Source organism: Mobula birostris, chromosome 3, assembly GCF_030028105.1.
Source record: "Mobula birostris isolate sMobBir1 chromosome 3, sMobBir1.hap1, whole genome shotgun sequence".
NCBI lineage: Eukaryota > Metazoa > Chordata > Chondrichthyes > Myliobatiformes > Myliobatidae > Mobula > Mobula birostris.
In genome coordinates this window covers 96,794,016-96,808,710 of record NC_092372.1, presented here as the reverse complement: position 1 = coordinate 96,808,710, position 14,695 = coordinate 96,794,016, and the positions used below count along the sequence as shown (strand labels likewise).

At 40.7% G+C, this 14,695-nt stretch overlaps 1 protein-coding gene across 1 annotated transcript in view; it reads left to right on the top strand.

The window, feature by feature from the left end:
- ptpn13 (protein tyrosine phosphatase non-receptor type 13) overlaps positions 1 to 14,695 on the top strand; it is a 260,769-nt gene that overhangs the window by 126,273 nt on the left and 119,801 nt on the right. Inside the window, exons 9-11 of the mRNA XM_072253123.1 lie at positions 3,835 to 3,934; positions 12,236 to 12,434; positions 13,685 to 13,759. Coding sequence (XP_072109224.1) covers positions 3,835 to 3,934; positions 12,236 to 12,434; positions 13,685 to 13,759 — 374 coding nt within the window. The remainder of the gene's footprint in view (positions 1 to 3,834; positions 3,935 to 12,235; positions 12,435 to 13,684; positions 13,760 to 14,695) is intronic.

The following is a 14,695-nucleotide window of genomic DNA, read 5'->3' as shown; positions in this document are numbered from 1 at the left end:
GCGTTTCCTTGCATTCAACACTGGGATCACAGGTCTGTTCCCTTTTGAAGACCATATTTCAACTATTGACAGTTCAGCTCTGCATGCCCAATTATCCCAAATGCACATTGGGCCATCATTCTTGATTGCTGGCCATCCTTTCTGTATTGTCTCTTTGAGTAATTTCATTGTTCTGACCGTCCCTACTGCTTTCATAATCTTCTCTGTTCTATTGGGAGATACTGGAATGGAGGTGACAGTCATGTCAACATTGTCCTGTATATCTGCATTAATTTCTTGGTCACTCTTTTCTTTCTTGTTGACTGCTCGAGACAGCACATCAGCAGCAAACATGTATTTTCTTGGTTTTTAGACCATATTCACATCGTATTTCTGCAGCTTTATCAACATATACTAAATTCTCATGGGACAGTCAGTGGTTTGAACACAATTGAAACCAATGGGTTGTGGTCTGTCTCCACTTAAAAAGCTTGTCCATAGATATACTAATGGAACCTTTCACATGCATATATGCTGGTGAGAAGCTCTTTCTCTATCTGTGCATAGCTGGCTTCTGTACTTGTTAAAACACTTGATGCATAGGCTACAAGTTGCCATGTGCTGTTATGCTACTGCAGTAGTACTGTTCCCAGACCATACTGGGATGCAAGAGCTAAGATCCTAGTACACCTTTATGGATTATAAAACTTCAGCATAGGCTCTTCAGTTAGGACTCTTTTCAGCCTCTGGAAACATTCTTCTTGCGCGTGAGACCAAATCTACTCGTTTTGCTACTCAAGGAGTGACCTAAGTGATGCTGACACAGTAGACAGTAGAGGGATGAACTTAGTCAGGTAAGTCGCCATCCCCGGGAAATGTCTCCCCTCTTACTTGTTTTGGGGCCTCTCCATGTTTCCAGTGGCTGACATCTTTCTTGGGTTAGCTTCACTCCCTCTTCTGATACGACATGTCCTATGAAAGTCAGTGTCTTAACATCAAACTCACATTTTTCTTTAATTTCAAATTGACATTCTTTGTCACGTCAAGCACCTGTATCAGTCAGGATAATGATGTCATCCCTCATGGTCTCGACACCAGGTATGGCTTCAAAGATCATGTGGATGGTTTTATGGTAGACATGATGCAGACAGAATTCCATATGGTAGCTGATGAAGGTAATATCACCCCTGTGGTGTGTTAAAAGTACACAGTCTCAATCTTGCCTCATCAGGCTTCATCTGCCAAAACCCAGATAATGCGTCAAGTTTATGAAATCACTTGGCACCTGCATACTGGGACTTGAGCTCCTCCCGTGTTGACAATTTAAAATGCTTTCTCTTGATGGCTTTATGCGTCCAAACAAATCCACAATGCTCCATTTTTCTTTTGAACCAGTCAGCTCACCCAATCTGTTGGTTTTTCAATTTTCTGTATGACAGTTATCTGTTCCATGTGTGCCATTTCTTGCTTAAGTTTGTCTCTAAATGCAAATGGAACTTTCCTGCATGCATGGACAACAGGGGCTGCTGTCTCATCTACATGAATTTGTGGCCACCAGGTAAGCATCCATATCCCTCAAAGACATCTACTTACTCTTCCACGAGTGTTGGGTATTCATCTTTGGTCTGTGAAGCCACTATGAAAATTCTTTCAACCAGGTTGAGTTTTTCACAATACTCAGACCTAATATTGTCTGTATTCTCTTCTCTACAATCAGTAGCTGTGCCTTTAGGTGCTGCCCATTGTGCTTGAAGGTCACTATATATTCCACTTTTACTGGATCATTCTCTCCAGTATAGCCTGTCACTTTTAATTTTACTGGATAAATCTTGCTCTTTACTTTGAGAGTCTTGTAATCATCCATAGATTACTAATTTACCTGGGCTCCAGTGTCAGTTACTGTCTCATTCACAGTCACTGGAATGATCCATTCTGTTTTACCAGCACCAGCAGTCAGCAGGAAATCTACAAAGACTTCCTCAATTTCCTCAGAAACTATGTGCAACTTTCTCTTGGTAGCCCCAGCTTTGCAGCACTTTGCGAAATGATTCTTCTTCCCTCAATTATTGCAGGGCTTTCCATAAGCAGGACCTGACTACCTCCATATTTGCTGCATTTGCTGTTTGGGCCTTCCTTTTTGCTTTGCCACTGCTTTGGGAAATGCCTTGCGCACTGCACCCCTGTTTTGATAGTATACCTGTTGTTTCTCCACTGTGCAGCTCCTTAGCTTGTGCTCGTGTGGTCTCCACTGCCGTACGCGTATCCACAGCATCAAATCTTTTTCATTGAGCAGTCTTTCTCTGAGCCCATTAGCTGGGATTTTGCCTCTAGCTGGTGAGTTTCTCAAACCTCCAAACTCACAGGACTTGCGTGAAATTCAACTTTTAGGTATGATCAAAACTTAACACCTTGTTTCTGGTCACAGGAAGGAAACTTGTATCTCTCAAATGTTTGTATTTTTACTTGGGACAAAATGCTCCTCAAATTTTGTCATTAGCGTGTCGAATGTAAAAGCTATCTCTTCAATTTATGAACTGTTATAGATGTCCAAAGCATCTTGGTTAATTACATATAGAAAAATAGACTCTTTCAATTTTTCATCAGCCCTCCCGTTCTGCTAGCCACTAAATATATGTTGAATTGCTGTTTGAAGCGTTTCCAATTATCCACTAAATTGCTGGTAAACAGCTTCGGTATAGGAGGACTTAGCCTTGATAGGAACTCTCAGCCTCTCACCTGAATTTCTTGGTGAACTTTGAGACACAATGCTTGCCTTGCTGGCCGACTTCAGTTGCTGCTAGCACCTTCAGTACTCAGTCAGTCTTTCCCTCACTCGGGCATGTACGCTCCATGTTTAGACCTCACGGCAACTTCTGACGCCATGTTATCTTTTTTAATGAAGATAAACTTAGCATGGGTTTAACAATTGTACATTTTATTTACAGAACAGCTTTCAGCTCACCATTGTGTGACCAGCTCACCAACATAATTTCCAGTTCCGGTTTCAGGGTGAACCACCCGCACTGCCCACTGGGAACTGAAGTTCTTTATTATTTACCCACGTAATGACACACAACTCTCATTGAAGGGCAGTCAGAGAGAGTGGTGATGGGGGCAGTGGGGCATTCCCTATAGCTTTGCTTGAAGCCGTAACAGATGCAGAGGCTCAGTCTGAACTGTACTCCGTACCTGGCACAGTTAAATATGGTTGGGAACACCAGGTGATGGTCTGTTTCTCATGAGAACTTGAAATAAACTACAGTTGAATATAAGTTCTACAAATTATCAACCTACAACCTCAAATAGTAATGAATGATCCTGGGAGAAGCTTTGTGGAAATATTCATATTAAACTCTAAGGGACAGAATTACCAAGCAACATTGTGCAGAAATGTTATAAATGAGTACCTTAGAGTGTGCATTGTGTCAGGGAGAGTCAAAAGTGCTATGCGTCTGCATATCTGAACACAGAGCTTCACAAATGAGCAATCACTTTCTTAGCCACCTTATGAAACTGCTTTTATACTTGATGGAAAAAGAAGAGCTTTTGCAATATCTAATCATGTATGTACATGATTTCAGCAGTTAGACCTCATGCTCTGAAACTCTGTCCTTGTCCTTGACCTTTTCCATTATCTTTAAGTTGCTTCTTATAATCTCCACTTTGATTAAGCTTTTGGCTATCCTGCTATTTGATAATGTTACTGTTGAAAAGATTTGGGATTTTTTATACTGCATTTATTGCAATCCATTTATATATGCTATGCTTTTCTTTAGGGGAAATATTTGGTAATTGTATTTGTGAGTATTTGTTTGTACTGGAAAAGCTGAGGTGTCTTTTTTTTCTTCCTAATAGTCCGCAGGAATGAAGATATTCGAAGGTACAGTTGTCAAATAGGTCGAGCGGTAGAGGATGATTGTGCGGTTGACAGTGATGGTCCAAATAGGAGATCCAGGTACTTTTCGTTGCATTCTTATCATCCCTAAAATGGATGCAGCTATTTACCTGGAACACAAAACTGTGGGCCATTCAACCCCCAATGTTGTGCTAATCTTAATGCGAATTTACACTAAATATGCTCCTCTTGTGAATCATCCATATCCCTCTAACCTCTTCGGATTTCCATGTCTATCTGAAAGCCTCTTAAATTCCAACAAACTGCCTACTTCTACTAATATCCCTGTTTACCCACACCAGGTACCTACAGCTGTCTGCGTTTTTTAAAAAAACAAAGAACTTGCCTCTCGTGTCACTTTTTAATATCCCCCTCCCCACCTTAAAACATATCATCTAGTGTTTTATATTTCTATCCTGGTGTACTAATTCTTACTGCGTACTTCATCTATTCCTTGTATAATTTGTGTACATCCGTCAGATCTCGCCTTAGTCTTGGACGCTGTAGGGAGAGCAGCTCAGGTTTGTACATTCTTTCCTTTTATCACTCACACCCTCTAATCCAGGCATCATCCTGGTTATTCTCTTCTGCACCCTCTCTACACTCTCTAATTCCTTTGCACAGTGGGTGACCAGAATTACGCACGCTACTCCAAGTGTGGTATAACTAAAGTTTTGTGTAGCTGCAGCTTGACTTTCTTGTTCTTGTACTCCTCTACCAATAAAGACAAGCATGCTCTGTGCCTTTATCTCCTTATCCAGTTGCATAGCCACTTCCAGTGAACTTTGTAACTGGATCCCAGGGTCTCTCTCTATCTCAGTGATTTTAAGGGGCACACCATTAACTGTATACTTTCTCCTTTCATTTTTAAAATTTATTATTTATTAAGATACAGCGTGGAATAGGCCTTTCCAGCCCTTCGAGCAGCACTGCCCAGCAACCCCCGGTTTAACTCTAGCCTAATCATGGGACAGTTTACAGTGACCAATTAACCTACTAACTGGTACATCTTTGGACTGTAGGAGGAAACCAGAGCACCTGGAGGAAACCTACGCAGTCACAGGGAAAACGAGCAAATCTCCATTCAGGCAGCAGCGGGAATTGAACCTGGTTCTCTACTGTGCCACCCTAAATGTTTCAGCTGACACATGCTCAGATTAAACTCCATCTGCTACTTCTCTGCCCATATCTGTTACTAATCTATATCCCACTCTACTCTTTGATAGTCCTTTTTCTGTCCAGTGCTTCGCTAATATTTGTCACTTGCAAATTTCCACCAATTACATTGTCATCAAGTCATTGATAAATGTCATAAATAGAAGTCCCAGTGCCAATCTCTGGGGAGCATCATTGAAATCACTGATCTCCAGCTAGAATAACAGGCTTCTGCCCTACTCTCTGTCTCCTATGAACAAGCCTCTTCCAAATCCTTACATACAATTCACCCTGGGTCCCATGCAGTTTTATCTTCTGAGTCAACCTTCGATGAAGGACCTTATCAAATGCCTTACAAAGGTCTATGGAGATAACGTCCGCTAACTTGCGGTAATCAAACATCTTTGTCACCTCCTCAAAAATCTAGATCAGGTCTTTAAGGGATCACCATGCTCTGCACAAAGACATGCATATTGTTTCTAAAAAGACCGTGCCTTTCCAAATGCTCATAAATCCTATCCTTCTATATCCTCTCCAATACCGTCCCTACCACTGACATGAGGCTCAGAGGCTTATAATTATCTGGACTAAGCCTATTTCCCCTCTTGAACAAGGGAATGATATTTTCCGCTGTCCGGTTCTCCGTGAACTTGCCTTGTTGCTTGTGAGGACACAAAGATCTTTGTCAAAATCCCAGCAATCTCCTCCCTTGCTTCTTTCAGTATTCTGGGATATATGCCTTCAGGCCCTGTGGATTTATCAACCTTAATGTTTTTCAGAAGGCCCAGCACTTCCTTCTGTTTAATCTCAAAAAGCCCCAGCACACTACCAGAAATAAAGTAGTATATTATTTTGGACTGCGGTGCCTAGAATTTTACATTAAAATACAATTGATATATCTGTTACCAAGACTGTACCTTTGGAACACAACAACCATGTCGTGACATCCTTTATGAACCTTTCCACCTCTAGTTTAGCTTGCTAAGATACGGCAAGCTATCAAGTTATTCTTTAACTTAATATTTTAAGTGCACTCTGTTCCCAGGACGTGGCTTCCCATTCCAGGACATAAGAGATGTTCTCCTTCTTTAAAGAGCAGGGTTTTCCTCCCTCCACAATTGGTGCTGCCCTCACCTGCATCTCCTGTATTTCCTGAACATCTGCACTCACCCCATCTTCCCTATGGTTTACCAATGATAGAATTCCTCTCATCCTTCAGGTTTATGGATCATTGGGATCTCTTCTGGGGAAGGTATGACCTGGTACAGAAGGTTGGGTTATGCCTGAACCCGAGGGGAACCAATATCATTGTGGGCAGGTTTGCTAGAGTTGTTTGGGAGGGTTTAAACTGGTTTGGCAGGGGGTTGGGAACCAGAATGATAGTGCAGAGGATGAGGAAGTTCGTTTAGAATCACAGTGTAGTGAGACTGCTATCAAGGAGAGGCTGATGATAGGGTAAAATTGCAGTCAACAGGATGAGTTGCAACGTAAAAGGCAGACAAAATCAAAAAGGGTGAATACAGGACTGAAGGTGTTATATTTGAAGCGCGCAATATACGGAATAAGGTAGATGAACTTGTAGCACAGTTACAGATTGCCGTGTATGATGTTGTAGGTATTACTGAACCATGTCTGAAAGAAGATTGTAGATTGGAGCTTCGTATCCAAGGTTACACATTGTATCGAAAGGACAGACAGGAAGGCAGAGGGTTGGCGTTACTCTGTTGGTGAAAAGTGAAATCAAATCATTTGAAAGAGCTGACATAGGGTCGGAAGGTGTTGAATCGTTGTGGAAGGAGCTAAGAAATTGCAAGGATAAAGACACCCAGATGGGAATTATACTTAGACCCCAAACAGTAGTAAGGATGTGGCCTACAAATTACAATGGGAGATAGAAAATCAATGCCAAAAGGGCAATTTTACAATAGTCATGAGAGAGTTCAGTATGCAGGTAGATCAAGCTTGGTGCTGGATTCCAAGAGAGGGAATTTCTAGAATGCCTACGAGGTGGCTTTTTAGAGCAGCTTGTAGTTGATCCCTCTAAGGGAACAGCTATTCTGGATTGGGTGCTGTGCAATGAAATACAATTGATTAGAGAGCTTAAGGTCAGGGAACCCATTGGGGACTAATGATCATAATATGACAGAATTCACCCTGCAATTTAAGGAGAAGCTAAAGTCATATGTATTGGTTTTACAGTAGAGTAACGGAAATTACAGAGGCATGAGAGAGGAGCTGGCCAAAACTGATTGGAAAAGAACACTGGTAGGATGACGGCAGAGCAGCAAAGGCTGGAATGTCTGGAAACAATTTGGAAGACGCAGGATATATACATCCCAAAAAGAAGCAAGTATTCTAAGGGCAGGGTGACACAACTGTGGCTGACAAGTGAAAGCAAAGCCAACATAAACGCCAAAGAGAGGGCATATAATAGAGCAAAAATTAGTGGGAAGTTAAAGGATTAGGAAGCTTTTAAAAACCAACGGGCAATTAAAAATGTCACTAAGAAGGAAAAGATGGAATACAAAGGTAAGATAGCCAGTAATATTCAAGGGGATGCTAAAAGTTTCTTCAAATGCATAAAAGTGTAAAAGAGAGGCAAGGGTGGCTATCGGACCACTGGAAAACAATGCCGGAGATGTAGTAATAGGGGGCAAGGAAATGGCGAATGCACTGAATAAGTATTTTGGAGTATGTAGGAAGTTCAGGAATGTCAGCGAGCAGAAGTGTGTGAAGTTGCCATTACTAGGGAGAAGGTTCTTGGGAAACTGAAAGCTCTAAATTTAGGTAAATTATCTGGAACAGATGGTGTACACTTCAGGGTTCAGAAAAAAGGTGGCTGAAGAAATTGTGAAGGTATTAGTAATAATCTTTCAAGATCCATGATTCTGACATGCTTCTGGAGGAATGGAAAATTGCAAATATCACTCCACTCTTCAAGAAGGGTGGAAGGCAGAAGAAAGGAAATTATAGACAAGTTAGTCTGACCTCAGTGGTTGGAAAGAAGTTGGAGTCATTTGTTAAAGATGTGGTTTTGGGGTACTTGGAGGCACATGATACAATAGGCCATAATCAGCATGGTTTCCTTAAGGGAAAATCATGTCTGACAAATCTGTTGGAATTCTTTGAAGAAATAACAAGCAGGATAGACAAAGGAGAATTGGTGGGTGTTGTGTACTTGGATTTTCAAAAGGCCTTTAACAAGTTGCCACACATGAGGCTGCTTAACAAGAGCCCACAGTATTACAGGAAAGATACTAGCATGGATAAAGCAGTGGCTGATTGGTAGGAGGCAAAGAGTGAGAAAAAAATGGAGCCTTTTCTGGTTGGTTTCCAGTGACGAGTGGGTCTCTTTTCGGACGGTTTCTTTTTACGTTATATGTCCATGACTTGGATGACGGCATTGATGGATTTGTGGCCAAGTTTGCATATGAAAAGAAGATAGGTGGAGGTGCAGGTATCTTTGAGGAAGCAGAGAGATTACAAAAAGACTTGTATGCATTAGGAGAACGGGCAAAGAAGTGGCAGATAGAATAGAGTGTTGGGAAGTTTATGGTCATGCACTTTGGCAGAAGAAATAAAAGGAGAGAAAATTTACAAGTTTTCTAAATGGAGAAAAAATTTAAAAATCTAAGTTGCAAGGTGATTTGGGAGTCCTCGTGTAGGATTCCCTAAATGTTAATTTGCAGGTTGATTCAGTGGTAAGGAAGGCAAATATGATGTTAGCATTCATTTGAGAGCACTAGAATACAAAAGCAAGGATGTAATGTTGAGGCTTTATAAAGCAGTGATGAGGCCTCACTTGTAGTATTGTGAGCAGTTTTGGGCCCCTTGTCAAAGAAAATATGGGCTGACATTGGAGCGGCTTCAAAGGAAGTTCGTGAAAATAATTCCAAGGTTGAAATATATGAAGAGCATTTGACTCAGAATTCAGAAGAGTTGAAGGATGACCTCATTGAAACCTATCGAATGTTGAAAGGTTTTGGTGGAGAGGATATTTCCTGTGGTGGGGGGAGTCTAAGACCAGAGGATTCTGCCTCAGAACAGAGGATCGTCCTTTTAGAACAGAGATGAGGAGGGATTTCTCCAGCCAGAAAGTGGTGAATCTGTGGAATTCGTTACCACAGGCAGCTGTGGAGGCCAAGGCTGTATGTGTATTTAGGACAGAGGTTGGCAGGTTCTTAATGCCCTCATGGCATGAAGGGACACAGGGAAGGCAGGAGATTGGGACTATAAGGGCAAATGCATCAGCCATGATAAAATGGATGAGGAGACTTGATGGGCCAAATAGCTTAATTCTGCTCCTCTCTTTTATGGTCTTACATACCATCCCATCAGCATCCGCATCCAACTGATTATCCTTCACAATTTCTGCCATCTCCAAAGGGATCCTATCACAAAACTTACCTTTACCTCCTGCTCCCTCCACTTTTTGCAGGGATCGCTTCCTTCCTCTGTCCATTTGTCCCTCTCTACTAATCTCCCTCATGGCACTTACCCCTGCAAACAGCCTCAGTGCTACACCTGCACCTACACCTCCTCTTCCTCCAGTCAGGACCCAGGCAGTCCTTCCTGGTGAGGCAACACTTCACTTGTGAACCTGCTGGGGTTGTCTATTGTTTCCGGTGTCCCAATGTGGCCTTCTCTACATTGGTGAGACCTGTCGTAAATTGAGGGACTGCTTTGTCGAGCATCTCCGTTCCATCAACGTACTTCCCATTGTCTAAACATTTTATTACCGCTTCCCATTCCAACGTATTGGTCCCTGGCCTCCTCTTGTACCAAGGTGCAGCTACCCTCAGGGTGGAGGAGCAATACCTTGTTTTCTGCTTTGCATTACCTCCAACCCGATGGTATGAATATTGAACGCAAACAACAGGAATTCTGCAGATGTTGGAAATTCAAGCAACACACATCAAAGTTGCTGCTGACGAAGGGTCTCGGCCTGAAACGCCGACTGCACCTCTTCCTACAGATGCTGCCTGGCCTGCTGCGTTCACCAGCAACTTTGATGTGTGTTGTATGAATATTGATTTTTTTTCCTTCTGGTAAATAAATTCCACTCCCCCCACTCCTGCCCCACCTTCCTCTATTCACCACTCTGTCCTTTTACCTCTTCTCACCTGCCTATTTCTTTCCCTTGGGTCCCCTGCTCCTTTCCTTTCACCTATGGTCCACTTTCCTCTCCTATCAGATCTCTTCTTCTCCAGCCCTTGACCTTCCCACCCACCTATCACCTTCTTGCTAGCCTCCTTCTCTCCACCCCCCCCCCCCAACATTTTTATTCTGGCATCTTCTCCCTTCCTTCTCAGTCCTGAAGAAGGGTCTCGGCCCGAAACATCAACTATCTATTCATTTCTATAAATGCTGCCTGACTTGCTGTGTTCCTCCAGCATTTTGTGAGTGTTGCTTTGGATTTCTAGGATCTGCAGACTTATTCATGGTTCATATTTTCTGCATATAAAGGCAGTGTATAATGAAAGGTCAATTCAGTTAACTAGTATTTCAGAGAAAGTCTGCAGATGATGGAAATCCAAAGCAACACCTATAAAATGCTGGAGGAACTCAGCAGGTCAGGCAGCATCTATGAAAATGGATAAACAGTCGACGTTTCTGGCCAAGACCCATCTTCAGGACTGAAAAGGAAGGTGGAAGATGCCAGAATAAAAAGGTAGAGGAGGGGAAGGAGGATAGCTTGAAGATGATAGGTGAAATTAGGTGGGTTGGAAAGGTAGAGGTCTGGAGCCTCACCCACACTTGCTCCTCTCCAACCCTGAGAAATGTACTCCCACACAACTGAGAAGTATTATTTGACTGAACAGCTTTGTATATGTGGAATGATGTGTACATTTTTAAAGAGTTAATACCCAATGTTTATATTAATTTACAGGAATATTCATAGTAGGTCGTACTAGTTTAATGGGTTTGTCATTATGCATTGTTTTTTAACAGTATAATTTAAAAAAACAGACTTTGCACACCATGACACAATATTTCTGTTATTAGTAAAAGTTTGTTTCTCTTATTCTCTGTTTTTTTCCAAATATAAATGAGGTATGGTGATGTTAGCTAGATTCCCCCTGAACTGACATTGCTCTTGACTGAAGAGAAAATACATTTTAAAGCAATGGGAATTCTAGAAATTTGTTGCCTTACGGACCATCAATTTATCAGTATTAATTGTAACTTGGCAAAAATCCCATTTTAAACTTTTGTTTTGCATTTGTTTTTACATTGAAGTACTAAATTGAACTTTTGTACTGAACTAACTAAGCCATACAGAGGCAAGAGTGTTAGCGATTTCCATATACAGTGTCAGGCCATAACTGGTTGTGACCAGTTAACCTTAGCAACAATGGGTGGGTGGGGAGGGGGAGAAAAGAATAGCAAAGAGTCATCTTGTGCTGTTACTCACACACGATTTAATTATGAGGCAGTGTTGCCAACTTGGCATACTTCCAATGAATAGACCACAGAACAAAGAAGGGCAAAGAGAGAAGAAGAAAAAGAAATCTTTATTTTCGATTGGTAATAAAATCAAAAGCGCAGATTTTGCTCAGTTTTGGTGGTTGAAAACTGCGGGCATTTCTCAGTACATGTGCATGTAGACAGGCCCCAAACTTAGTGACTGAGCTCTATCGGCCAAATCCCAGCTGCACTTAGAGTCTAGTGGGAGAGGAGATGGTTGCTGAGATTTCCCAGCATTTACTTGTGTCCTGAAACAGTTGAGAACTGATGCAGGAAATGTGAGCCCATTTGTTTGAGAGAATATTGTATAGCTCGGGAGATTAAAGGGGTAAATGTTTTCAATTCCTTGTGTTTTGTATAATGTTCTTAAATACGTAAATGTTTTAAGAGATTATATCTTCATGTTTTACAAATAAGGTTTCAAATTATTTACGTTGGTTTTAATTGTTTTAAAATGATGTTGACTCGTAGAAAGAGTTGAATGGTTTGTCAGGCTTATGCTGCCTGTGAAAGGTTTCCAGAGGAAATTTTAAGTTTGTAATTTCCTCAGCAGTCCATGACATCTACTGAGACCCTGCTGCAAGACTGTCTGGTCAGTGAAGATTGGCCCCTTCAACTTTACATCACATTTGGGTCCACATTAGTCAAATGCAGACAATTGAGTAAACCAGTTTAACATCTGACTGCTCAGTCTGTGTTTTCATGAAGCTCTAAAATTAACCTTTTTAAACTCCGCAGTCTGTATGACAATCTGGGGGATGAGAACATCATAAGTCAGGAGTTGATGCTAAAACGTCAGGAGGAAGAACTAAAGCTGCTTCAGAGCAAATTAACTCAGAAGTCAGGACTTCACCAAGCTGACATTGTTAAAGCATCCATGTTAGATATTACCAGAGATCTGGCAAAAGAAACAACCCTGTCACAAAGAAAATTTAAGGTAAGAATACTGTTTTAATGTACAAAGAAGGACCATTTTGACTAATGTTGACTTGTATTTGAGATTTTTTTAATCAACGTGGCTCAGTATGACATTGAGGATCAATAAACTTAGGAATTTACATTTGAAACTTCTGCAATTTGTGAATTATATTTGGACCAGCTACAGATTTTATGCACTTAGTATCAAAACCTGATCATTTTTTAAATATAAAAAATAATAATCCCATTTGGAAGTGTCTTCGAAAGGGATAAATTAGGCTGATATACAGCAGCAGTGGTGTGGAGTTCTAAGCTTGGATAAATTTAATTTTTTGAGGCTTGTAATATATTCTGTACCTCGGAGTGTTCAGTAAATAATATAAATGGTTAAAAATTGAACTATTGCCCTAGGATGACATTTTTTTGTTTTTTTAGGATGTGGGCAACATAGGCAAGCCTGCATTTTCTGCCCAGCCTTAGCTTTTCTGAAAAGTTGGTGTTGAATTTATTCAGCAATATTTATTTAAGTCAAAGTATTGAAAATCAGTCATGTGGTGCGGGGCTGGAGCCTCATCAGTCAGTTTTTTATTGCAGGTTTGGCTGGTTTATAAGTTCTTTGATGCTGTAACCAGCCCCAGAAATGTTTACATCTTGTCATGTTGAGATTTGGAATATTTGTTTTCATGGCTTCTAGCCCAGCATCTTTTGGCTGTTACTCAACAAAAATGTAGGATAATTAATTTTGACATATTTTAGACTTAAGATTGAAGAGGAATAAATTTCCTGTGCCAGCTTGGCTAACCACAAGCACTTGAATGGTAATTTATGTTTTGGGCAAGCATGCTGAATTACTTCACATTAACCACCTAGCTGGGCAGGTTATGGATTGGACAGCTATTCATTGCATGTGTTCTATTTATCTTAGAAATTTTTAGCTTAGCAATGTTGCTTTGACTTAATGTACAATTTTTTCATGAAATTAAAAAAGAAAATATTGGAAATATTCAGCAGGGCAGACTGCATTGTTTCATTTTATATTTCCAACATCTGCAATTTTTTTTGAATTTTTTAATTGAAACTTAAAATAATTGTATCAATTTTTTTCTACATAACTGGAAAAACACATTTTGTCTATAAAACCATAGCAAAGTTAAATAGCTATTTTGAAATAGTCAATAAAGGAATAATTTCCTCCCTGTTCCCTCCCTTCGTTTCAATGATATACATTGTCATATAATAATTGAAAGATACTTCATTTTCCTCCCTCAGAACTTCTTTGGGCCTGAGTTTGTTAAGATGATCAGCGAGCCTTCTGTTGCATTGGATCTTCCCAAATCAATTCTGGTAAGTTTAATAGGAAGGACGTCGCTGTAATCAAAAAGCCAACTGTGTACTCTATAGCCCTTGGTAAAACAATGTGAAGTTGGACTTCATACTATTCTCTCAACAGGAAAGTCGTAGAGTCATAGGGAAGTGCACCACAGAAACAGCCCTGCGGCCCATCTAGTTCATGCCGGAAATCATTTAATCTGCCTACTCCTATCGACCTACACCAGGACCATAGCTCTCCATACCCCTATCATCCATGTACTTATCCAAATTTCTCTTATACATTGAAATAATCAAGCTTGCATGTGCCATTTATGCTAGCAGCTCATTCCACCTTCTCATGGCCCTCTGAGTGAAGACGTTTCCACTCATGTTCCCCTTAATCTTCTCACCTTTCACCCTTGACCCATGACCTCTGGTTGTAGTTCCACCCAACCTTAGTGGGGAAAAAACCTACTTGCATTTGTATACCTACAGAAATTCAATGCTGGATTCTCAAGTGAGACCAACTGTGTTACTACATACATCACAGGAGCTGGTCAAAACACGCTCTTTCCAATAAATAAGAGCAATGGATTGAATGCTAAGTCCTGTCTTCCAAAATATCTTGAACTGTTAAGCAGTCAAAAATCTTCAAGTACTGGAGATCTTTACAATCACACAAAATTATTAAATAAGTGAAAAAAGGAAACTTAATATATTTAAGTATATTTGCATATTTAAAAGTGAAATTTGAATCAACATTTAGAGAATTTTTTAAACATTTTATTGAAAATTTGTAGTACAGGTGCACATTACTTTATCTGAAATTCTGAAATCCAAAAAGCTCTGAAACCCTAAGTTTTTTTCGCCAACAGCTGACGTCACTCAGCTGTGACGTGGCAGCACTAGCAGAAACCGCCAGGCGTCAGTTGTGGCTCAGTGCTCGTACTGGTTACACATGCATTTGCT